This window comes from Eufriesea mexicana, unplaced genomic scaffold (assembly GCF_001483705.2).
Source record: "Eufriesea mexicana isolate 0111107269 unplaced genomic scaffold, ASM148370v2 scaffold2119, whole genome shotgun sequence".
Classification (NCBI taxonomy): domain Eukaryota; kingdom Metazoa; phylum Arthropoda; class Insecta; order Hymenoptera; family Apidae; genus Eufriesea; species Eufriesea mexicana.
This window is the reverse complement of record NW_016910196.1, coordinates 27,538-55,092: the sequence shown is the minus strand read 5'-3', so window position 1 is coordinate 55,092 and position 27,555 is coordinate 27,538. Positions and strand designations below refer to the sequence as shown.

Sequence of the window (27,555 nt, the reverse complement as noted above, 5' to 3'; positions counted from 1 at the left end):
CTTCGTATTATTTCTTTATATTTAATTATGGTTACTTTCCGAATTTCCTCATAGCAATTTTCAGAATTCGGAAGACGATTCTGATTATTTCTAAGAATTTTCTACCATGTCAACCATGTCTCACGATTTTCTACACTGGTTCTTTTAAATTATTTATTAAAATATTATACAATTATCTTCAGAAACATATTTGATATATTAGAATCTGTCGTAATTAAACGTTCTTCGAATATTCTATCGTTTTCTAATTATGGTAACTAGACTTCGATCGAAAGCACGTCTCGAATCTACATTCTCTGCGATGGACAACTCAAACGTACTCCTATAAATGAAAGCAACAGCATACAGATACATTCATATCGTACATGCACATATACATTTATTCGCCTACTTAAAAATAAAAACGATTTTGTACATCATGCTCGCAGAGACATTCCGCCTTGCTTCCTTTAAACCCAAATATCGATTTACGAATCATTCTCGACACACAGGCTGCCACAGAAGCTTGCAAAAATACCACGAATTCCTCTCCGAATAAACTTTTCAAAATTCGCTCCGCGAAATTGCCACGACAAACGAGATTCGCGGGAAATTTCGAAAAATTCCTGAACCCAACGTCCACTGGACCACACGGAACGAAGAATCGCGTGACGATGATGGGCAATTCGCGTCGGGCACCATTGCAAGTCCGCAAATCCAATAATTCGCGAATCCTCGTTAAAATAATTTCCACGAAAATTGAAGGAACACTGCATCGACGAGTCGTCACTAGCGGAATCTCGTCACTGTTTCTTCCTGTCCATCAGCTTCAGCTCCTGGAGGTCCTCCAGTGGAATGTCGGCGTCGCCGTAACCCCAAACATGGCTGCCATCGCCAGATCTGTTCGCTCTTCGTCGCACCATAGCTGGCGACACGTACTTGCGATCGTAGGCCCAACCGATTCGCGCGAAGGCGTCGATGAAACCGGTGGTCATGTTGAACGAGTAGGTGCCGAGCTCTCCCGTCTTATAATCCCACGGGAACACGTGGTGGAAGTTGTGCCAGCCCTCGCCTAGAGCCGCGATCGAGACCACCACGTTTTCCACCGGAGAGATGTATCTGCGAGGGAACCAACGAATTTTAATCACGTCGAGGGGCACACTGCGAGTTATTGCCGATTAACTGCGATCTCGTGGTCAAATTCGAGTACAAAATTCGACAACTGACACGTCTTTTGCGATCTTTTTAACCCCTTGCACTGGTATTTAATTACAGAAAATTGTATTTAACTTTATACACGACAAAATTGGATAAAAATTTCAGAGATTCTTCGAATTTGCGAAATATAATTATGAGCCAGTGGTTAATATTAATCGTGATATTTGATTAACCCTTTGCACTCGAGAGGTGAGCTTCAGTTACCATTTAATAAAATTTGGAAGATCGATATTAATTAATATATCAAATTGAATGTATAGCAGTGTGCGAAGTATCGAAGTCAAATAATTCTACAATTCTTTATTTACTGTTCAAGAAAATATCGTCAGTTTTTTAGTAGAGAATCTTTGAATTATTACTCTCTTCTAGCCAAAAGATCGTCAAGTGCAAAGGGTTAATATTAAAGATGCAAAGTCTCAGTATTTTTCTGTGCTCTAAATATATTACTTTCTTTTCTTTTTTGGCGGAATTTTTATAAAAATTTCTTGGATAAAAGGTTTTCTTGTATCTTATACTTGCTAAAGAGTATCGAAGATTGAATTGCTGCTTTTGTCTGCTTAGTGTCATATCACAGTTCTTGCCTGTCTAATCTATTATCATGTATATACATATTCACAGAATTCTAAATCATTTTATTAATTTTCTTATAATGCAATGTGTCAATTCTTTTGTATCTCGTTACAGGTGTCGTTTCATGCACGTAAATTTAATTCTAAAATTTTCTTTCCCGGAACGTATCCGCTTTCAGAATGATTACGAGACACGTTAAATTATGTTATGCAATTTTGCATCCTTTCTACTGTCAAACGAATTTGTTCGTCTACCTTCTTCTGTTTCAAAGACTAGACTGTTCCAGTTATTTGAAACACCCTGTATATCGTATCCTCTGCTATTTATAAAATTGCAGAAATTATCGGAAAGAAACGAGCGTAATATTTCAAACGCATAGCGAAAAAAGAAAAATAAATTATGATAAATTATGACGAATTATGGTTGATGTTGTATACTTTGAGACGAAGAGATAAATGTCCGGAGTGAGATTTATGCGAGTCACGTAACTGAAAATGTTAGGCGTTCACGAAGTTCGATGTAACTTAGAATTCACGAGGAAACTGATAATTTACTTGTCATAAGGTCGTTGACCCCACATGTGCGCAACGCTATTCACGAAGAAGGCTATGTTGAGGGTAACGCAGAAGCGGAAGTTGAAGTTCACCCAGAAGGAGGTCCAAAGGGACTCTGACCAGTAGTAGTAGGGCACCATGACCGGAAGTCCAATTGTCAGAAGAGCGAACAGGGGAATGTAAAATCTGCAATTCGATATATTCGTGGCTAAATTTTACAAAATTCTTGGAAACGATCCTGATAGTTAATTTACACTGTTAACCCTTTGCATTCGAGAGGTGATCTTCAGTCACCATTTCATAAAATTTGGAAGATCGATATTAATTAATATAACAAATGTAATGTAATGTAATGTAACAGTGTGCGAGGTATCGAAATTAAAAATAATTCTACAATTCTATTACTATGCAATTATTTATTTACTGCTCAAAAAGGTATCGTCAGTTTTTTAGTAGAGAATCTTTGAATTTCTACTCTTCTCTAGTCAAAAAATCGTCGAGTGCAAAGGGTTAATAATTATTACAAGATCCTGCATAGAGTTTTCCACGATCTGTAATTTTATTTCTATAAAATAAGCTTTTCTCGTTATTAAGTCTTGCTTATTCGTAATTTCATGCACGATTTTACCTTTTCTGCCACATGACGATCGGGTCAGCTTCCAAGTCGCTCATGTCCACTGCTTTCCGCTTCACCACGACGTCAGGGTGCGGCGTGGTGAAGAGCCAGCCCACATGAGCGAAGAAGAAACCCCTTTTCGCGTTATGGGGGTCCGCGTCGGTTTCGCTGTATTTATGGTGCACCCTGTGATCCAACGCCCACGCGTATACGTGTTTCTACGTACAAATATAATTTACCATTTAATTTACCATTTGCCATTAATTCCTCGGGGACCAATCATTGGCAATATCGACGTTTAATTTTTTACCAGGTTAATTAATTTTTTGAACCACATTCCTCGAAGATATCGGCTATTAATTTCTCAAATACCAATTACCAAAAACGAAATTCTTGAGAGTTATTCAGTAGAAGTCACTTCCTTGGAAGACGATTAAAAGTAAATAAAAATACATCAGGAGTGAAGGTTAAATTCGTAGAAATTACTAAGTAGAATTACAAATTAACGTGTCGAAAGATGGTTAGGTACAGATAACGGAGAATTTATAAAAATGGGGGGAAAAATTTCCGAAAAATAGATAAAAATTTGTAAATAATTATTATTAACTGTGGTTATAGAAATTACTAACTTGTCCAGTTATGGTGAACAAGAACACTAGGAGTAATCGCAAGGGCCATTTCGCTTTGTACGCCCTGTGGGACCACAACCTATGAGCTCCTGCTGTTATGCCGAAGCCGGAAGTGTATATAGTCGCGAATGCTGTAACAGAATGCATCATATATATTTATAGTTTAGGCTTCAGCGTAGCAAGTGTATCTATAAGTGTCTATCGAACTCATCAGGTATATTTATGATCCGAACTTGACCGCATAAAATGCACGTAATGCACACCTTGTTTAATATTAACCATTCACCTTCCTAACTCTAATCGATTTAGAATACTTCTATTATAAATGGAAATAATTTGAACGATATTATATAAGCAGAAACAGAATTCAATACCATCCTCTAATATTACATTTTTATTTCACTTATCTTCCTTATCAGATCTTCTATTATCATCGTAATCTTATCAATCCCTTATATCCTCCACGTAATATATTTCACTCGTTCAAATCTTGGTCGAACTTTGACTGATCTTCCATTTCGTGAAGATTCGATGTGTCGAGTTTCAGTTGCTCGAGTCAGGTTTCTCAGATTCGGGAAATATATTCCGTAATAAAATATATCCTCTGATATGTTTTCGATGGTAGAATATATTTTCGATATTTTTGATATTTTTGATATTTTTGATATTTTCATATGAAAAGGAAGGTTGAAAATTTGACAGTCCTGTCGTATTTCTGGTTCGATTTATCTTCGAGTACCAACTCGTTTATCTCGCTTTCATTCAACTACTTTTCGAATGCTTGTTTTATTTATCGTATGATTCAGAGAGATCTAGGAAACGTACGAGTATTTATTTCAGCAATCTTCCACGTGTGTGTTAACAAAAGTCGAGGAAATTAATTCTAAATCTAGTATCAAACGATGACTAAACTTAAGATAAATTAAGTTGTTAAATTCTTTCAACTAATATGATTTTTTAATATTATACTTCGTGGCAGGAGTTAAATCTGCGTATTTGTTTGGAACTGATCATTGTTTCGAATTATGTATATTACGCGATAGTAACGGGGATTAAATTTTAAATAAATTTTGGATTTTTAATTAATTACTATAATTGAATATATCCTCGAAGGAACTGAGATTGTAAATGTCGTAAACAATCAAAGAATTACATGGACATTTGATTGTATTTCTCCTTTTTAATTTTCGAGTTCTTCGAGAAAGTATTGAGAAGCAAATTGGTTCGTCGAGTACTGATCACGAAGTCTTGGTACTTTGTATGATCCATGGCCAAGAGCGGTGTCATAGATTAATAATAATCGTGCAGGAAATGGCCCCGGGTTATTTCTGTCGGTGGTTCGAATTTTTGCAACACAACCATTGCGACGTCTCGTCGACCAGTTAGCACATAACGCACTTCCGTCCTGAACGTCGTTTTTGGAACAGATTATGTAACACGTAATTTTTTAGAAATCATCGAATTTCTATTTTCATTAATATATTCTCTGACATCCTTAGTTATTTTTGCTATCCTATTTGTCTCTTCGGTACATAGCCATTTTCTGTTTGATAGTGAAATTGATATATTTTTTATTATCTCAATTAGAAATCGGAATGGTAACCACCTTTCTGTTTCTGTCATCACTCGAAAATTCTTTTTTATTATGTCTTTGGTGCTGTTGGATACCATTAATCAATAAATCATTAGAATTCCTACCTTTAAGTATTAATTACGCAAGCTTTGTTTTTACTGAAGCTATTTTTGACGTAACCATTTTTTTTTATCACTACAAATTATATTCCTTTTTTGTGAATCCTTTTTGTAACTACCAGTTTTCTCTTTATTACTTCATTTTTAAGTGCTATCTCATTTGTATAACTTTTTTACTGCTTCTGAACCCTCCATTTTTTTGGAGTCATTGTGAAGAATATATTTGGAGAAGGTAGCCCCACCACGCCACTTAAACACTATATTTTATTTGACCCATTATAGGATGATTATTTTTTAATAAGGTGGTCATAATAGATCGACATTGGTTCGAAGGTTGAATTAAATTCAGAATTTTTATTATAGTTTAAAAAATCCTCTTTTTTCTTGGTCAAAAACACATATATTGCATGCAAGCACAATTTTCCCCATAGGGATCGAGAAGAAGGTGGAATTAATTAGAAGGATGGTGCGCGAAAAATGTGGGGGTGTGTGCTTGGTCACCCATCCTTCCGAGAACCTCACCCCGATCGATATTTAACCTGGAATAGCACCTGACCATCGACAATTCCTTCGCGGTATTCTCACACTCGAATCGATTATTCCTCGATAAGATATATATTGAACTACAGAAGCACGATACTTATTGATTTTATATCATCGCTATCTTTATCTTCATTATGTTAAAGAGGTAATCGATAAATTAATAAGTAAATCAATGGAGTGTGAGAATTTTCGTGTTTTGTCTTCTCAAAAAATAATACGATTGAAATCTGACGAGTGAAATAAGAATTTGAATCTCTAATTAAGGGCATGCGATGTATAAAAAATGATGAAATTCTTAAAGTTGGCAATTTTTTTATATCTATATTTTTTATTATTGGCTTCTTGATGATAATTCTTTTTATATCGTTGAAGCTATTGTGATCTGTCTCGAGCCAAGATTTTATCATAAAATTGTCCTTGTGATTGTGTACTTTCTTTTGCTTCGATTTTAATTTGATTTTTATTTTCAATACGTTCAATCGATAATTCAATTATGTAATAATGAATGTCTACTTATTGTTACTGATTATGCAATCAGAATTAAAAGGATCATTTTCTCTTCTAACGTGTTAAATAAAAATAGAAATTTCAGGCTACGAATATTATAATTAAATTCACCTAACTCTATTTCTTTATCGATAAACTCATAAATATTAGAAGAATAGGCTTCATATGAAAAACAACCCTTGTTAATTATATTATTTTTTTAAGAGAAAGACCAGTGAATACTCCTCGTACCATAATCCAAAAAATACATCATTTTTTATAATACCAATTCCACTATGGCGTGAAAGATACCTCTAATTGTCAGAATGACCATTCCTTAAACTCCAATAAAAATTTAACCAGGATTGTTTTCAATACAAACCCTTCATTCAATTTTATCTATAAAGCTAGTGATATTCCTTATTTTCCCCTAACTTTTCACATAACTCTAATAATAGTTAATACTCGATTAATGCTTTATAATAATATTCACGTAACTCACATAACTCTAATAATAGTTAATACTCGATTAATACTTTATAATAATATTCACGTAACTCACATAACTCTAATAATAGTTAATACTCCATTAATACTTCATAATAATATTCACACAACTCACATAATCCTTTCATTAATTTTATCTGCAAAGCTAGTGACGTTATTTTTCCCCTATCTCTTCACATAACTCTAATAATAGTTAATACTCCATTAATACTTCATAATAATATTCACATAACTCACATAACTCTTTAATTAATTTCCTCTGTAAAGCTAGTAACGTTCTTATTTTTCTCCTAACTCTTCCCATAACTCACTCAACCCTAACTCTCCAAAATGGTTCAAACTGGTGAAGAATATCCTTCATCTCGACATTTCATCCATCACTCCACTCACTAATAAGGGTATAATTTCCATCGTACCTACCCCATAACGTGGTCAGAAGTTTAGCTTTCGCGAAGATGAGGTAGATTCCATAAACGCAGCCTGCGTGAATAAAAATTTGCGCTACTAAATCCGGCCACCTGATACGCGGTACAAATTCCGCCTTGCTGCTACGATAACTCTCATCAGCCGACAGAAAATCCTCTGTTTCTGCCAATCTCCTGTTCTTCGAGTCGTTCTCCCTCTGCTTTTCCTCCAACACCTCGTACACGGTTGGCGGCACTTGTTCCTTGTTCGGAGACATTTTTAATTTTGAATTTCCTTTTTCTTTCGTAAAATCCTTCCAAGGTTTTAATCAAATTTTGGATGATCTTCAAACGCAGTCCAATTCTGCGCCTTGCATCCTAGTTCCCTTTGGAGTAGGTGACGAGTTGATGGCGCATGGAGCTTTAAAGCGTAGTCTCTGCAATGGAGATTGGTATCATGAAATGATCTTTTTCATCGGGCAATTATCGCGCAACCGTCCTGTAATTGACACTAAAACTACGTCAAAATGACATTTGAATTGTTTGCTTTTGTAATTGGTGGAAATGTACAAGTGTCTCTGACAGGGTGAGTTTCGTTGAGATAAAAACACGATTAGGTTTGGATTATTTAATTCGATCGTTATTTGGGTCTCATTTAAATATAAATTACGAGCCAGGAGTTCTGGTGTCGATATATAATTACAGTGACAAATATTATGATTTATCATTGCACAATTATTACGAATAATATTGCAATATATAAATAAGCGTCAATAATTATGAAAATATTCTAAGCACATATCCAATTGCGAAATGTTTTTAATTTCCTGTCTTCAATTTTTTGGAGAGAATTGATTTCGAAACAATACCAATTTCAATAAATAAGGAAATTTCTGTAAAATTTTCGAATTAGGTCACTTTTTCGTAATTATAATTATATAACCATCGTGTAATCGAGTATTAATGGAAATTTAATTCGAGTTTGACGATTCGAGTGCTAATTCGGAGAGGTACCCTAATTTTCAACTTACTTTATCAGTATAAAATAGAATAGAAATAACAGTTTGTCGATTATTGCGAAGCTGGTGAAATTAGTTGAAAAATATTTGTGAAATTCGTTAAAGATCGATAACGCGTGGTAAACGACAAATTTCTTTTTTCGCGTAATATATCATCGAAGCGACATACGATGTTCCCTTCGTTTATTCGATCGACTTGGTTTCAAGCAACCATCCATGAATCGATCAATCACTGTACAATATCACTATACGCAAGCGATGGCTGCGAGAGACTGAGCCTCAGGACTTGACTGAATGCTAAACGATACCATCCATCGATCGTAGATATTGCCATGTATGGTATCACTACGTGCGATGATAAAGTTATTTATTTTCAGATACACCTTACTATCGCATGCGATCGCGTCGCTGAATTTTGCGAATATTTTTCCTAGTTTGGGCATTCACCCGAGATCGTCATCTTGGCGAAATTCGTCGTCGAATGAACAATCGAAGATGTTCGAGAAAGGGATCCATTGATCTCTAGAATCATAGCTCTTTTCTTGGAAAATAGTGTTTTACAAATTACCGAGTATTTAAAAATATTCTATGAAAATTTGTATTCGATTTAACTCCGTATTCTAGAAATTTTAATTTAACTATAATTTAATTTAATTTAATTATAATTTAATTTAACATTTTTGTTGATATAAATGGTCCAATTTTTAATAATATTCGGTTCGCCATTTTGTATTATGGATTATGAATAATTGTGTGCTAAGTAAAAATTAAAGGTAACTTGTGTCTCGTGTTATTGTGATTGAGGCGTTTGAAAATTGGAAGCTGAAGATTCAAGATGGCGGCGAATGTGAGGAATGGTAGGCAATTCTTTTCTAACCTCAAATTTGTTTTTATCGGGAATTTCAGATTCGAGTGGGTGGAATATACGTGATATCGGGAATTAGATAAAGCGATCTATAATATCGTTGCATGTTATGCACGTTTTCCGCGATATTTCAGTTACATAGGCTTACAGATTCGAGGCCTTATCGGAATTCGTATTTTACGATAGACGTATCTACACCTGGCTCAAAGAGTCGCCTTGTGTTACGTTAGACTATTGATAATATTCTCCGAAACACGAAAGCTATGCTCGTGCTTTGTCATTTTCTACAAGAAAATACAATTACACGATTATTCCGATTGATTTTTGTAACAGATTATCGATATACGCCTTCCTGGATCTATGAATCAAACGAAGAATCTTAAAAACTAACCTAATCTGTTCTTGTTCGTCCCACTTTCGATCAAACCATAGTTTCCAAACCCTGTCAGAACTACAAAAAATATTTTCACAAAGTTTTCCTAAAAAATGTATCAGCCTATAAACGACCATAACCTATAAAATATAAAAGAAACGAGGAATATTAAAATCAACCTAATTCTTCTTCGTTCGTCCCACCTTCAAAAAAATCACAGACCTTAAAACTTATCAAAAAGCAGAAAAATATTTTCACAAAATTTTCTCAAGAAACGTATTAGCCTATAAACGATTAAAAATCCAAGAAAAAGAAGAATCTTACAACTAACCTAATCTCTTTTCGCCTATCCCAACGAATATTTCCAAACAAACCATGGTCCCCAAACACCATGAAAACTCCGAAAGATTCTTTCACAAAATTTTCTGTGCTTCTTTCACAAAATTTTCTGTCTCACATAGATTTACTCGAAATCGATTGGACGCTGTGTACACGACGAAGAACGCAAATGGAACGAGAAACGAACGTTATTGGAAAGCACGAGGAGGGAAAATGGCGGAGGGTAATGCGTCTGGCGCCACACTTCTCGGCTACAGGGACGAAGGATTTCATATTCCTGTCTCGGCGGAAACGCTATAGGGTATTTCGCTTGGAACCCATTGAGATCCTCGCAAGAGTTGTAGTTAGGAGTGTTCATGACGAACACGCAATAAAGAAAAAGGAGAACGGAAGAAACAATGCGACTGGCGCCACGTGTCTCGGACCATAGGGGTTGGAAGTAATATTCCTTCACTGTAGGGGGTGTCGGGTGTCCTTATGCTGATGTGTCGCGAGCAAATAGAGCTCGAAGCTAAGTGTATTTACTCGAGGAAATTAACTTGGAATATCCTGCTTCCACCTCGACGATCAAGAATTCTTTCTCGTCCCAATTTTCCATTTTTTCGAATCTTTTACTCAAAGTAATTAACGCGAGAAATGGAAATGAGAGCAAAGCGAAAAGAAATTTTCCATTTTTCAATTTTTCAACTTTCTATTGCTTTCGTGAATTGTACTGTCATTCGCGAGATGATCTAGCGAGTGGTGTGCAAAATAGCTTGAGCATATCATGGAATGGAGAGAGATTAATGTATTTTCTTCCCAATTTCATTTTTATTCCTTCGACGGGAGATATTTATTGTGCATGATTCACTATCTAGCATGTAATCCGATTTACGCATGATCCATAAATTTTGAATTATCATTCGAATGATCGATTGGAAGATTAATTCTCAAGATCAATTCACAACCTTGGAATACAAAATCTTTCTCTTATCAATCTTCGAAATTTCTATTCCACTCATAAATGATACATATATGACATATATATGTATACAAAAGTCTCAAATATAGTAGTATATAGTACGTAAAATTATCTGTACTAATTACTATAGTAAAATTAAAATGAACGGAGTACTACTATAATTATTATTACCTGTGATAAAACGTGCATTTCACAATATGATTTACACTCTCTCCCTTTCTCTCACTTTCTGATTTTGAATACATTTTATGAAGGTAGTACCACTGTAATTATTGTTACGTCTGGTACAATACATTGAAAGTTTCAAATATAGTAGTATATAGTACATAAAATAATCTGTACTAATTACTATAGTAAAATTAAAAAGAACGGAGTACTACTATAATTATTATTACGTGTGATGGAACATACATTTGACCATATGATTTACACACACACTCTCTTTCTCTCTCTCTCTCTCTCTCTCTCTTGCTCTCTCTCTCTCAATTTCTGATTTTGAATAAATTTTGTGAACAGAGTACCACTGTAACTATTGATTATTACGCCTGGTACAATACATTGAAAGTTTCAAATATAGTAGTACATAGTACATAAAATAATCTGTACTAATTACTATAGTAAAATTAAAAAGAACGGAGTACTACTATAATTATTATTACGTACATTTGATAATATGATTTACTCTCTCTCTCCCTCTCTCTCAGTTTCTGATTTTGAATAAATTTTGTGAACAGAGTACCACTGTAATTATTGATTATTACGTCTGATACAACACATTGAAAATCCCAAATATAGTAGTACATAAAATAACCTGTACTAATTACCATCGTAAAATTAGAAAGAAGATTCTTTCATATTTTCTTGGCAGAAGATAGTTACACAATCCACTAACCGACACATTCAACGACCACAACTATGAAGCATAAAATAAGAATAAAATTAAAATAAGACTTTTTGTCGCAATCTAATCATCCACGCTATAGTTACACTCGAATCATTCGCGTCATAGGCATCGTACAGTCTATTCCACTCGAACATATTCATGAAACTCATAAAGCTGAAGATCGTTTCTCTTCTGTTAGATTCCGTTGCTTTTTCTCACGAGCTAGTTACGTAAGAAAAGATATATTTTATTTCTGCCATGGTCATTCACGTGTTCCCGATACACGCTATATATTTCACAGCCAATGTCCTCCGGTTCTTACGAAACAAAATGGCCACTTCTACGCCGCCGCGGACGCTCATTATTTTTCAATCAGCGACGAGTTCGTTCCCTGCACCCAGATCTCGATTAGGTGTTCACGGAAAATTACGTTCCCGTTCGGAACGGTGTTTACGAACCTCGTTAATTGCACAACGATTGGACAATGTCGCGTAAATATAGACAGCTCGTGGACGCGTGTCAAACCTCAGATCGGCCAAAAATACGTCGACGAACCTGTGTCCGCGTTTCCACGACGTTGTGCTCGTTATTCGCGTGTTGTTTGTTCCGTTTCGGACGAAAAGAATGTTGGTTCGAATGAAAACAGATCATAGATCAATTCAGGTGAATCGCCACGCAGACCGAGTTATAAATTTTTGCACAAAATATTTTTTCTCTTTTTTCTTGATGTAAATTGAGGAAAAAGAGCTGCATATCGTAGTTAATTGATTTTTGAAAATTTGCATGTGATAGATCGTTTCGTGGTTAATTTTAATCGAATAGTACGATGGTAAATTATCCTACAGAGTGGATCATAATTTTTACTAGAAACTTTGTATTCTTTTGTAAATTGGAAATGGAAAGGAGCATATCGTGGGTATCAGCTGATTTTTGGGAATTTAGTTGCGATAAATTGCTTCGTGATTCATTTTGATCAAGAATATTGTGCAATTTTATTTTAATGTAGTTTTGAGAGAAGGAGAAGTTAAAGGCTAATCTGCATTAATTGGTAACTTTGATTAACAACGAAATGACACGTTAATGGAGAAGACCAAAGCTGTTCAACTATTCTTTCTCAGCCTCCGAACTTTAATAAATTTTGTGTACAGAATATTACTATAATTAATATTATTATGGTGTTACTTCTTTCTCAGTCTTAGATCATTTAATAAATTTTATAAATGAAATACCACTATAATAATTATTATAGAATTATTTTCTCTCAGTCTCCGATCTTTAATAAATTTTATGAATGAAATACCACTATAATAATTATTATAGAATTATTCTCTCTCAGTCTCCGATTTTTAATAAATTTTATGATCGGAGTACTACTGTAATTATTATTACGTGTGATGAAACGCGAATTTGACAATTGGTTTACTCTCTCTTGGTTTCCGAGCTTTAATAAATTTTATAAACGAAATACCACTATAATTATTATTATAAAATTATTCTGTCTCAGTCTCCGATCTTTAATAAATTTTATAAATGAAATACCACTATAATAATTATTATAGAATTATTTTCTCTCAGTCTCCGATCTTTAATAAATTTTATGAATGAAATACCACTATAATAATTATTATAGAATTATTCTCTCTCAGTCTCCGATTTTTAATAAATTTTATGATCGGAGTACTACTGTAATTATTATTACGTGTGATGAAACACGCATTTGACAATCTTATTTACTCTCTCTCTCTCCCTCTCTCTCTCAGTTTCTTATTTTGAATGAATTTTATGAACGGACTACAACTGTAATTATTATTACGTCTGATACAACACATTGAAAGTCGATTTAATTCAGTAGCGAGTAAATTATACGAATGGTTGTCCTAACACTTGTCATGCTGGTGGTCAACTAACCTATGATCCAAGTAGGCTGGCCAGAACGTTCCTTCGAGTCGAGCACGAATCATAACGTGCATATCGTTCGTAGCAAGCACGTCTATAAACGAAACCTTGGCATGCGTTCTCTAATGTTGCAGTCTCCGGTAGCACATCGTCCATTCGTTTTGTTTTTCTAATATACCGATGACGTTGCACTTTCCGGCATAATTATCTTGGACTCGGTCCCCGTTCTACAAGCTCGTCCAGCGAGGACGTTGCTGCGTGTCCCGGAGATTGTGCCACGAGGTAATCCGTCACGGTATCGAAGATGCGTTGGATGTCATTCGCGAGATGCAACTGGAAGGCAGTCAACGAGGAATCGGAATAACGTTTGCTGAAATCGATGTCAATGGCGTAGAGTCTTTCGCGTTGCCTGGATGGGGGACGCGGATGATTCTGAGACATCGAGAGCGTGGTTACTAACAGTCAAGAGTGAATGACGTAACTGCGTGATTCGATTATTTTTGTAACGCCGATTCAGTGATTTGAACCGATCAAAAGATGTGTTCCTACGCGATCTTGCTTCTCTGTGTCCACGTAATCGAGCATCATACTATTTCAAAGAACACTTTCCGAAGTAATTTAGTCATTTGGAGGTACCGGGGCCTGGTAATTCTGGATTACTGGATTTATGGAATTTGGTAAATCTAGGTTTATTAAATTTACGGGATTACTAAGTTTTGCGAATATAGAGTTCCATTAATAAATTTAGTAATTTAAAATACTGGGAGTACACAGTGCATAGAGTGTTCTTATGATTGGAAAAATCGAGATCTTCGATTTTATTTGTTAGAATAGGAAGCGAGAAGTCGAAATAGAGTGTAGTAAATCTGGATTTATTAAAATTATTAGAATTACTAAAACTAGTAATTCAAAATACTGGGAGTACCACAGTGCATAGATCGAGACCTTCGATTTTTATTTTTAAAGTAGAAGGCGAGAAGTCGAAGTAGAGTTTAGTAAATCTGGATTTATTAAATTTACTAAAATTACTAAAATTAGTAATTTCAAACACTGGGAATACACAGTGCATAGAGTATCCTTACAACTGCAAAAAATCGAGACCTTCGATTTTAATTTTTAAAGTAGAAGGCAAGAAGTCGAAGTAGAGTCTAGTAAATCTAGATTTATTAAATTTACTAGAATTACTAAAATTAGTAATTTCAAACACTAGGAGTACACAGTGCATAGAGTGTCCTTACGATTGGGAAAATTAAGACCTTTGATTTTAATTTTTAGAGTAGAAGATGAGAAGTCGAAATATAGAATCTAGTAAATCTGGATTTAATTAAATTTACTAGAATTACTAAAATTAGTAACTTCAAACAATGGGAGTACACAGTGCATAGAGTGTCCTTGCGATTGAGAAAATCGAGACCTCCGATTTTAAATTTCAAAGTAAAAGACGAGGAGAAAGAAGTCGAAAACATTAGTTTCTTAATAAATTCTATGGGTCCATAGAAACGTAGAAACGTGCTTCGTTGAACGCAGAACGATGGGAAAAAATATCGCCAAAAGCAGATGAGAGTTATCGAACAGAGACCAAGCGACTGATTACTCGAATAATAACGTTTTGCATCGCGTAATCTAAAAACACGAAGTAGACGTCTGCAAAGTTGGCGTCACCAAAGTCTCGCAAGTTGTTAGCATTGAGAATTATGATGGTAATTTGCTTCGCTAATAGACCATTTAAAAGGGATGATGGAACTTGGAGAATATCGCAAAGTTTTCTGCATCGACGTCGATAAGGCGTCTCTTGCAGAAAGTATGTTGAGGAAGTAGACTTCCGGAAGATTGGTACTGTATAGATATAGCATGGTTACTTACGATAATAACCCATCAAATTCGAGAAGGAGACAAAAGGATGGGTAGAACAGAGACTTTCGCGAAATTTACTTCGATTCCGAATAAAACTTGTTTTCTGTGCACACACGAGGTACACTTCCGGAAGAATGGCGCCGCGTGGATTATGGTACCACGCTACATCGATTAATCTTTCACTTCCTTCCGCGTAAATCAATGGTATCAAATAATTCTTTTATTAATCAGTATATACCTCGTTAATTATAATTTTTTCATAAGTATAACCAAGTACAACGATTTATCCATTTTATTCAGTCGTTAATTAGTAATTTATGGGTATTAAAAATTAACATTACGTAGCGGTATTATAATCACTCTTAATTACGCAAGAACGAATAATCAAATAATAATTAACAAACTATCGATATACCTATGCAAGCAACAATTAATCGATACGAATAGGTATAATAATTAATAGAATAATTAACCCTTTGCATTCGAGAGGTGATCTTCAGTGACCATTAGATAAAATTTCGAAGATCGATGTTAATTAATATACGAAATTTAAGATAATGTAACGGTATGCAAATAATTCTACGTTTGAATTGTTACTCGATTCTTATTTATTGCTGAACAAAATATCGTCAGCTTTATGGAAGACAATTTTTGAACCCCTACTCTTCTTTAGCCAAAAATCGTCGAGTGCAAAGGGTTAATAATCGGGTATCAATTGATAACGAACACTTTATACAAGCCGCTGAATAAATACCAATTCCACCACGTTCTCGTTCGCCAAAGGAACCCAACTATTAACACGTCAATACCAATTTTTCCCGATTATTAACGCTAAAACATCTGGTACCTCGAGAATCTTCCATAAAGAGCCACTTAGTCCCCTAATTAAATATACACATTCTAGTCACTCGTTAGAATTTTCACCGTGCCACCAATTCTCAAAGCAAACACTCGATCCCGGGCTTCATTATTACCTCGGATTCCACGTATCTCCAACGATCGCGAATAAATTTCCCGTCATTATCAAACCCGCTAAAATCCTCGCGATTAATTGCCAGTCCAACGGATGGTCGCAAGCCAGCAACCTAATTAAGAATAATCGCATCCACTACCCAGCGGGAGCTTCGTTTACCATCTTTTCTTATCGATCTATCATGCTGTTAGACCATGCTGTTAGACCCTACCTCGGACCAGTGCCACATGGTTAATTAAAACGTGGCACGACGAACCTCGCTGATTAGTCCAGGCAATGGTGCGTCGATTGTAAAAATAGGAAAAAGAAAAAGAAAAGGAAAATGGAGGAGGAAAGGAGAAAAAATGGTTTGGTACAGATTTGGTTGCAATTAACACAGCCGACCGCACGTCCCAGAGCGACCTATACGGTTTCCACCGCGCTCGGGGAACACAAACTGCGTTTTTCGGAAATATTGAATAAGGGGCCTTAAAAATTGGTGAATTTTATTATACGTTGTGCTTTATAGAAGCAGTTCATGAGTAATTGCGAACAACTCTAAATGGAGGTGGTGCAAGTAATAACCGAAAACGAGAAACGCGTTGCTAAGGTCAAAATGGGAGATCTGCCCGATCGATTGGGCACCGATTTACTTCAAAATGGGGAGATTCCCCGATCGGTCGGCTAAGTGTTAACGTGGGTAGAGGAATAGAATGGTGATCGTGACGGGGGAAAGACCGAAATACCGAGTGACAGGTACGGTCCTCGTTCTTCCTCGTCGTACGAGGTCTTCGTAACTGGAAGAGACAATTTAGGAAGTCGTAAAAAGGCGTGACGTAATCGCGTTTAACGTGCTCGTGAGCTGAAGAACGCGGAGGATCGCGAAGGACGAGGAATGACTGTCCTTGGTGTGGAATATTCGTGTATCTACATAACTTTCGTTTCGGCGTTAGGCGTATTTTCAGTTGTTTTTAAATAACGCAGACTGTTCTGGAAATGGAATGGAAATACTTTTTTAACCCCCTACGGGCCCGTGTAACTTTCAAGTTACATGTATGGGTATTTTATTAAAATACTGTATTCGACGTTATCGCTTTGATCACTCCAGTTCGCGATTTTTCTTTCCATATATTTATAATTATTTTTACAATACCTCCCGTGGTTCCATTTTTAAAAATTCTAATTCTTTTTCATTTACCGGTTATTCCATCATGATAGGTTAGGTCCTCTATGCCTCCCTACGACCTTTTCTCCACAAGATGGAAAATTATCTTGTCTATCTATCGCGCATTATCTTGGCACAATAGTATAACCGTTGTTAATTCAAACTTTCAATATGAATTCGTTATAATAAAATTGTCAAAACTGCTGAATTTATTGGTTGAGATTTGTTGATTTTATGTTACATACAACTCTTGTAATCAAGAAAAATATATATTAGGACTATCGAGGGTTAAGAGAAGATTTTTGGTACTATACTCGAACCATTTTCTAAATTTTCTAATTTTTCTCTTTTCTTCCCATTTTATTTCGAGAAATTTTATTGGCAGTATAGTATATAATAATTTTGGATTTAAATATATATTTTATGTTAATTACAGTTTATGATGTGCAAGGTGTTTTATATAAAATTAGGCACGATTTTTAAAGTACACGCGATAATCTGGCAAAAAAATATTTGGAATAAAAATTGCCGTGTTTTCTGTGCTCTATACAAATCCGGGAAAAAATTTTTGGAAAGTATTTCTTTTCTCAAAAATTTTGAAGGCCACGAATGTTTTTTCAAATGGTACTTTATATTTTTGATTTTATATTATTGTAGCCTATATCTAGACGAATTCAGCGATCTAGTATAACGTGATCTTTGAACGATCTTGAAGGCGAAGAAATGAAAATTGCAACGAAAAATGACAATCAGTATAAGGGGTGATAATATCTATATACTATACTATATATTATAAATTTTATACATTTTGTATATCGTACATCAAATATATAAAACCTATACCCGTGAATTTCTGAATAAATAATAATAGTAACGAGAAATTAGTAATTATTCCTATATAATTAGTATAATTAGTAATTATTAAAGTATATTATATATAATATATTTTAATGTGTAATAAATTATAGTGCTACGATAAGTTTCATTGCATTATTTTAACCCTTTGTGCTCAAGAGATGCCTTTCAGTCGCCATTTGATAAAATTTCGAAGCTCGATATTCATAAATACGTCAAATTTCAGATAATGCAACGGTGTGCGAGGTATCGAAATGAAATAATCCTACGTGTTAATTATCATACGATTTCTTGTTCACTGCTGAGAAAAATATCCTCAGCTTTGTAACAGAAAATCTTTGAACTCCCCTCCTTCTTCCTTCTGTCTGTTTTCAAAAAATTGTCGAGTGCAAAGGGTTAAAACGCGAAAGGGTTAAAACGCGAGGCAAATAAATGGTCGCAACCGTATCCGGAAAATTTCCAGAAATTCCCAATTTTTCCAATCGAAATACCCGTGTTACCTCCAACTCACGGGAGCCAAGTCTATTTCAAGGGGCACTTAGGAACAGGCAAAGGGAGGAAATAACCGGGAATGGATTACGAGACGTCGGTGCGTGGCAAGGAATCGATTGCTCGAGTATGGGAATGAGCCATGATCGATGAATGACGTATGAGAGCAATAACAATGCGTTTTTCGAACGCGAGGCGTAATTTCTGTGTCGTGGCTCGCCTTCTATTTCCAACGATGCGGCCTTTAATCAGAATTTATTGTCGCGAATTCACGGTTCACGGCCGAATCGTTCTTCCTCCTGAGAGATTGCCATACTTTATTGAACTAGACGTAAGATGATCAGCTGGCGTCGATCGAGGCGAGATATCGTCCGTAAACTCTAATCGGCTCTCCGTATATGTGTATACGTAATTCCGATTTCTCTATTGGGAAGACGACGAGGAAGTAACGAGGAGAGAACGAGGAAATAACGAGGAGAACACGAGGAAAGAGGGAGAAGAGGAGGAGCAGGGAAGGTGAAGAGAAGGAGAGAACGAGGAAATAACGAGGAAAGAACGAGAGAATAACGGGGAAAGAAAAAGAAAATAGAGAGAAGAAAATGGGAAGGGGAGGAGAGGAGGAGAAAATAACGAGAAGAGAACGAAAAAAGGAGGGGAGGACGAGAGAATAACGGGGAGAGAAAAAGAAAATAGCGAGAAGGAAACGAAAAAAGAAGAAGAGAACGAGAGAATAACGGGGAAAGAAAAAGAAAATAGCGAGAAGAAAACGAGAAAAGAAGTAGGAGAGAACGAAAAGAGATAGAGAAGAGATCGAGAAGAGAAAAATACTAGGTATAGTTGGAATGGTGAAAATGGTAGGATTTCTCACGGTCAAGCAAACGTGTAAGTACACATGTAAGAGGTCGAATAATCGAAAATGAATCGTCCAGTCCAGTCCACACCCGATATTACGTCACTTCAGAGGCAACAACGTCCTCTAAGTACTTATACATTACGTCTTACCGCTATCTTGTATAGCGATGAATCATTTTAACACTCGAGTATAGGTGGATACGAGTGGCATTTTTATTCAAAGTATCTTCGATGCACTGGAACTCGATTATAGATTCATTTATTACGAATCGCGTGAATCTTTTCGTGGCAATAGATTAATTCGCGTAATTCTTTATAGAATTATCGAGCATTTGTTGGCGAGTCGCGATTGAATTCTAATTTACTTTGATTTAATTATGGTTCCTTTCGAATTCGAATAACTGACGAATTGTCTGACGTCCGTGTGTAACAATGTGAACTAGTTTTAGAATTCAGAATTCAGTACTCAGTATTCAGAATTCAGAATTCAGTACTCAGTATTCAGAATTCAGAATTCAGTACTCAGAACTCAGAAATAAATATTCAAAATTCAGAATTCAGTACTCAGAACTCAAAAGTAAATATTCAGAATTCAGAATTCAATACTCAGAACTCAGAAATAAGTGTTCAGAATTCAGAATTCAGTACTCAGAACTCAGAACTCAAAACTTAAAACTCAGAACTCAGAACTTGGAACTCAGAATTCGCATCTTGGAACTCGGAATTCAGAACTCGGAACTTGCATCTCAGATCTCGGAACTCAGAACTTGGAACTCGGAATTCAGAACTCGGAACTCGAATCTTAGAACTCAGAACTCAGAACTCAGAATTCGAATCTCAGAATCAGAATTCCTCACCCAATTTCCAGAGAAAAATTGTCGAAATTTCAGGACCACGGTGTATAAATATATGGATATTTATACATCAGACTCAAGTATCAGGATAGAAATTCAACCGAGAAGGCTACCTACGCTTAAGGACGAGTCTACAAGGACCAGACGTGGATAAATACATTTATCAGCAATCATTCGTTAATCCAGAACCAAAAACAACACGTATTCACGAGAGATACTCTGTCTAATTATTTTATTCCTCAACACGAACCTTAAAAGACGATATCTCCTACGCTATATTCACTCTTAGATCAATAAAAATTACCTTGAACCTAGCCGAAACTTATTTTAAGTCCCGACATCGAATTAAATCGTTACATATTCATAAAATCAGATACAACACATGTTCACGAGAGATACTGTATGTATTTATTTTATTCCCCTACGCTATATTTACTTTCATATCAATCAAAATCACCTCGAACCTACTTGAGACCTATCTTAAATCTCGATACCGAATTAAATCGCGAAATATTCACTGATTTTTACATACACCAGTGCGAAGAGAAGGTATCACGATCGCGATACTAATCGTGGTCGAGGAATTTATCGCACCAGTTATTACAGCCAAGAATAAATCGGCAAAGCAAAAACCGAGCAAATAATGGAACCTCGTGTTCCCAGCTGTTACGAGATCGCATTCTCGACTCCAACCAAGTTTCATTCATGATCGAGAAACGATTTATAGCAATCTCCGTTCGAATACCTGACTCTGAGCTTCTAACCTTCGTTTCCTTACCAAGTCGTGTCTACCATCGTGGTTAACGCGTGTTTCTCACTAATAAATAATCGTTCAATTCCTAGGAATACATCGTGAATTGATAAATAGAGAATCCTTACAGATCCACCGACGTATGCACGCTTCTAATTTCGCTCTAACTCGCGTTAATTAGCAAATATAATTAACCCAGCGAGGAAAGCCGGCGCGTGTTTCGTCTTTTTCAACCTACTCGCAGACGAATTTACCAAGGCTAGGAAAAGATAATTATTCGTTGTGTTTCTTAGAACAATAATATACACCTTCGTGCCTACAGGATGTTCAGATTAACTATTCGATAAAGAATTTCACGCATGCTGGAACACGTATTTCTTTCTTATTATCGCGTCTTTGTAAATAACGCTCGGATCGAAGAGCAGCTAAATGGAAACAGCGTTATTAAAAATATCAGCAGTGAATATATCCAGTATAGGAATAAGACAATTTTTGTTCGTATTTTTGATTTGGTTATATAAGAGTATATAGGTTTTGCATATGAAAAATAGAAGAAAATGCAAGAACAAAAGAATTAATCGGGAAATTTTATTTTGATTTTTATTTTATTTTATTTTATTTTGTTATTCGAACAAATTAATAATTAACACATGGAAAATTCTATGTCCAAAATCATCTCAGGAGGTGATGAGTAGTATAATAGCAAATAAAAGAAAAAATATGTGTAAAATATTTTTAATTACTCTATCACTCTGCGAAATTTGATCAAAATCAAGGATTCATACCTCCTTCATATGCCTCCTCGTTAATTAATTCGAATATTAATTTTTCTTTAGTCTCGACAAATTCGAGCTTCGCGAAATTAAAATCGTGTTATTGTTATTATTTTAACACACTTTATTTCGACTTTTATTTTATTTCGATTTTCATTTAGATTTTTATTTGATTTCAGTTTGATTTTATTTTGTTATTCAAATAAATTAATAATTAACACATGGAAAATTCTATGTCCAAAATCATCTCAGGAGGTGATGAGTAGTATAATAGGAAATAAAAGAAAAAATAGGTGTAAAATATTTTTAATTACTCTATCACTCTGCGAAATTTGATCAAAATCAGGAATTTATACCTCCTTCATATGCCTGCTCGTTAATTAATTCGAATATTAATTTTTCTTTAGCCTCGACAAATTCGACCCTCGCGAAATTAAAATCGCGTTATTATTACTCTAACACGCTTCCTCGTCGGTATACTAAACAAGCTGTTAGTACTAATTGCAAGTACTAAGTATTTTCACACACGTATGTTACCAACACTCAACCAGCCAATTGGAATATTAATTTTTTCCAGCCTTCACAAATTTAATTCCGGGAAGATCGAACTCACGTTATTACCACATTATCAAAATTCTAATATTTCGAAGACCGCATTGAAAATTTGGAAATATATTCTAGGGATATTCTAGGGACTATATACTATTGATTAAAGCAATAAAAAGGAGAAGTCGATTTTTCTGGAGTTGGAAAATGAAACTGTGGCACTTATCGGCAGATACTCACGAATCACGACACGATTCTACGGAGACTGGAATTTATTAAAAAATTTTTCCGCGCCACGATTCAATCCCGCGATTCGGGATCAAATACAAATTCCACGAGGCATAGCAAAGTGCATTGACGAATCCCTATAAATAATTACACTCGTCACCAGAGTCCAAGGCCGAATCTAGCGTGAACTGCTAACGATACCGTGAACTAGCTGATCAACAGACCACGTCGATCACTCCACGTGCCTCTTCCAACCAAATCCACCCGGACGTGAACCCAAAATGCCGAACATCACCGATCACGTTCGAGGCCACTCGCCAGATACAGAAAAGATTCCACTTCGTGGCTCGGTCGTGGTTTAATTTAGCTCGTGAGGATGATGGAGGCGGTACACGGCCAGGTCACGAAATTCATCAGAAGTTCAAGTTTATACGACTCGGGAGACGAAAGTAGCAATTTCAGCCACGCAGCCGAATGTCTGGACTCGTGTCAGGCCACACCAAGGGCCGAAGAGTGGTGTTAGCGGTGGATGAAATTTAGTAACAACAAGAACAATTCTTTATTTAACTAGAACGATTATAAAACACAAATATAACGTTTAAATGTAATTAATTTTTCACAATTACACTATCACAGGACTTCTCGCTATTATAACTCAATTGCAACTAACGTACCCGAAATCACTCCCTTTTTTCTTTCTTCTTCGTATATTACATTCACATACACAATTCACACACACCTCAATCATTACACGCATACTCATTTATCATAATAACCTGAATTCATTACATATTGGAATCCCATGCATACTTGTTCCACTCATCCCAACACGTATATAGTTAAAAATCTATGTAACCACTACCACAAATGGCTCCTAGGAATTGGCCTTTTGCCTTTCGAGTAGGTTCAACGAATTTTTTCGAGAGGTAATATCGATACCGATAAGAGAGACGATGAATAAAAATTTGGAAAAGTAACATGGAAGTTAACACTGAAACTACCGATCTCTGATAGGTACGTAAACAGAGATGATAGTGATATTAATGGAACGATGAAGATAAGTAAATACAGTGATTATAGATCTCCCTCAGTGTGAGTCAATATTAATTTTTTCGAAGGCAGGTATATGATTTTTGGTGACTGTAAAAAGGAAAATTCTGAGACCAATTATTTTCAATGGATTGATAGTTCTAGAGGTAATATTGAACGTTGGGGAATTGAATTTAAGCGCGAATGATTCTAGGGATCCCTAGATTACTAGTTTCTTCTTCTCGTTTGGAGTGCACGTGTTATTTAATACTGGTAATGACTATGGATTAAGTTTTTACGATTTGATTATCTGATACGATTATTGCATTATGTATCTCGGAAATAAATCGTGGCTTTTAGGCGTGGTGTCCAAACTTACACGGTTTCGATAAAGATAAGCGAAAATTCTAGTAATTTGTACAACTTTCTCAATGAGACGATCTCGGAAGGCGAAAATGTTTGAGAAAATTTTTAAATCGATGAAATTTAGAATGAAAGTAAAATCCTGGGAAAACGTTAATTTATTTCCAGGTAATCTGATATTCTATTTTATGACATTAATCGATACGCACGACGTGCATAATCGTACTCACGTATATATATCCAGCCGAAAGAGAGCGGAGAAGCACGTGGAGACAGTCAAGAAGATGGACAGAAAAGTTGAGTCACTCTTTCACGACACACTCCTAACCCTGCTATCAGTTCGACTGAAAAAGGCTTATCAGATACGATCGCTACGTCTGGGACCGTTTATCTTTCACTTGTACGACACCACTTCACAGAATCATTTTTCCCTAACACTCGAGACTGTTTATTAAACCCAGCTGTGGCTCGTGATTTCACACGTGCGATTTAATACGTAAAAGAACGTATGTGCTCCTTTGATGTACCGTCACGTCCAACCTTAGCTTCGTTTGCCAGTTGTCAGTTCGTAGCGTAGAATCTCTACATCGAATATTACCTAATAGGTCATCCCTATAAGACATTCTTTTCTTCCACGTCATACTGACTTAGCGTCGCATTATCATGTTCCTCTATCTCGTCGATAGAACCTCGTAAGTCAAACATCTGCGAGTTCGACACCTAATACCGCGGAGAATTCGAAGAAGATAGCGCAGGTGTTCTCTGGTTCTTCGAAAAAGACCGATTGCGATCGTTTTGTAAGTCGAATGTTAAGATTCAGGTTTCGAGATCGACTTAGCCTCGGAAGGTTTCGGAGAACCATCGCGTGGTAAACAAGGTTCACTTGATTTCAAATGATTCGAAAGATTCGAATGACTTTAGAGACGTATCGTGTGACAGGAAAGGTTCATTTGGGTTCCATAGATTCGACTCAGTGATCATACAGCAAAGAAGGTTGACTCGGATTCGAATGATTCGAATGATTGGATTCGAATGATTCGAGGGAACTATTGCGTAGGAAGGAAGTATGGCTGAGATTCGAAAGATTCGAGGGAAACATCGCGTAGGAAGCAAGTATGACTTGGATTCGAAAGATTCGAAAGATTCGAAAGATTCGAAGACTAGACCTATCTTATGGCAAGAAGAATCGGCATGGGTTCCAAAAATTCGAAAAATTCCGAAGAATTACCGCGCAGCAAAGAAGATTGACTCAGATTCGAATGATTCGAAGGAAGCATCGCATAGGAAAAAAAGTATGACTATAATTCGAATGATTCGAAAGATTAGAGAGGTATCATGTACTAAGAAAGATTGACTTGGGTTTCAAAGATTCGATAGAGTGATCGTGCGACAATAAAAATTGCGTGAGACTTGAAAGATTCGAAAGACTCCGAAGAATTACCGTGCAGTAAGGTAGATTGGCTCAAATTCGAATGATTCAAAAGAAGCATCGCATAGAAATAAAGTACGACTAAGATTCGAATGATTCGAAAGACTAGAGAGGTATCTTTTGATAAGAAAAATTGACTTGGACTCCAAAGATTCGACAGAGTGATCGTGCGACAACAAAAATTGACTGAGACTTCAAAGATTCGAAAGAATCCAAAGAACTACCGTGCAGTAAAGTAGATTGACTCAGATACGAATGATTCGAGGGAAACATCGCATAAAAAAAAGTATCACTATAATTCGAATGATTCGAAAAACTAGAGAGGTATCACGTGATAAGAAAGATTGACTTGGGTTCCAAAGATTCGACAGAGTGATCGTGCGACAAGAAAAATTGCGTGAGACTTGAAAGATTCGAAAGACTCCGAAGAACCACCGTGCAGCAAAGAAGATTGACTCAGATTCGAAAGTTTCGAGGGAAGCTCCGTGTTGAAAAGCTCGGAAAGATTCCAGAGAAGCATCACGCGTTAAGGAAGATTGATTCGAAGGAAGTATCACGTGACAAGGCACACTGCCTCCGACTGTGAAGACCCAAAGAAACCGTGGCGTGTGAAGACAGGACAATTGCTCAAAGATGAAAACATTAGATACCAGGAATCACTGCACTTGACAATAAAATGGCCACTCCAAAGCAGAACTTTTGTATCCAAAATCCAAAATTACCTGATCGGTCATTCTCCGTGAAACACTTGCCTCTTCCACGTCATCTCTGTTCAGGCCTTTTCGGATGCTCTGGTCGGCCCAAGATTCGCGGAACTTCGGAGATCCGACAGATAACGAGCTCCTTTATCTCACAGATTAGAACCTCGAACGACGAGCACCTGCGACACCGAGGCCAAGTATCGCGAAGAATCGGAGTAAGATATCGCAGGTGTCTTCTGGTTCCTCAAAACAGCCGGATTGCGCAACTAGGCCTCGTGATTGGGATCTATTGGTAGGTGGAATCTCTAGATCGAATGCGGTCGCACGACGCGGGTGGGTGGAGAGAACGATTCGCTGGGAGGAAGGCTGGAGAACCGGAGTCACGTACCGACACCTGTTCCTTCGAGTGATTCCTCGCCGATTCCACGCTCCGTGCCGCGTTCCGCGTGGAATAAACACTGTTCTCGTAGGAAACTCGCGCGGACTCGCTGCGCGGACTCATGCTGCCACGAGTCGCGCCGACTAGGCACGGATTGGCACGAAGCGCGGGAATCTTTGGCTAGCTCCGACACACAGGGCCGTTCAACCACGTCTATTTTATTTCCCCGTTATTTCAATTCCCATCTTACCAAAGGTATAGCCAAGTCACGATGTATTACGTCGTTTGTAACGCACTATGGTTTAGCAAACGTCACACGAATCAGTTAACGTATCACAAAAATCAATTAGCTAGGAAATTGTCAAATCCAAATAAATTTTCATTTAGACTAAAAAGATTCATTCCCCTAAACCTGGTACGTTGATTCTCCTAATAACTCAAACTCCGTCATTGTACCATTGTAAGTAATTAACTGATGAAGTAATCAACGATTTACGTATTTGCTTTTCACGCAGCACATAATGCTAATATTTTTACTTATAATTATAAATCTTCATTTAGACTAAAAAGATTCATTCCCCTAAACCTGGTTTGTTGGTTCTCCTAATAACTCAAACTCCATCATTGTACCATTGTAAGTAATTAACTGATGAAGTAATCAACGATTTACGTATATGCTTTCCACGCAGCACATAATGCTAACATTTTTACTTATAATTCCAAACACTAACAAATCTGCATTTTGACTAAAAAGATTCACTCCCTTAAACCTGGTCTATTTTATTTCTCTGTTATTTCAAT

At 36.2% G+C, this 27,555-nt stretch overlaps 1 protein-coding gene across 3 annotated transcripts; it reads right to left on the bottom strand.

The window, feature by feature from the left end:
• Nucleotides 1-216: 216 nt before the first annotated feature.
• LOC108549637 (acyl-CoA Delta(11) desaturase) lies at nt 217-26,939 on the bottom strand. Of its 3 annotated transcripts, XM_017903126.1 has the most exons (7): nt 26,397-26,939; nt 13,547-13,867; nt 7,215-7,635; nt 3,567-3,697; nt 2,950-3,155; nt 2,322-2,507; nt 217-1,098 (listed from the first exon to the last, which is right to left on the bottom strand). In XM_017903126.1, the coding sequence occupies exons 3-7, from the start codon at nt 7,474-7,476 to the stop codon at nt 783-785; spliced, it is 1,101 nt and encodes a 366-aa protein (XP_017758615.1). In that variant the 5' UTR covers nt 7,477-7,635; nt 13,547-13,867; nt 26,397-26,939; the 3' UTR covers nt 217-782. The 3 variants fall into 3 exon arrangements, with proteins under 3 accessions (XP_017758615.1, XP_017758614.1, XP_017758616.1); XM_017903125.1 differs by lacking the exon at nt 13,547-13,867; XM_017903127.1 differs by lacking the exons at nt 13,547-13,867; nt 26,397-26,939 and adding an exon at nt 8,230-8,251.
• Nucleotides 26,940-27,555: the final 616 nt, after the last annotated feature.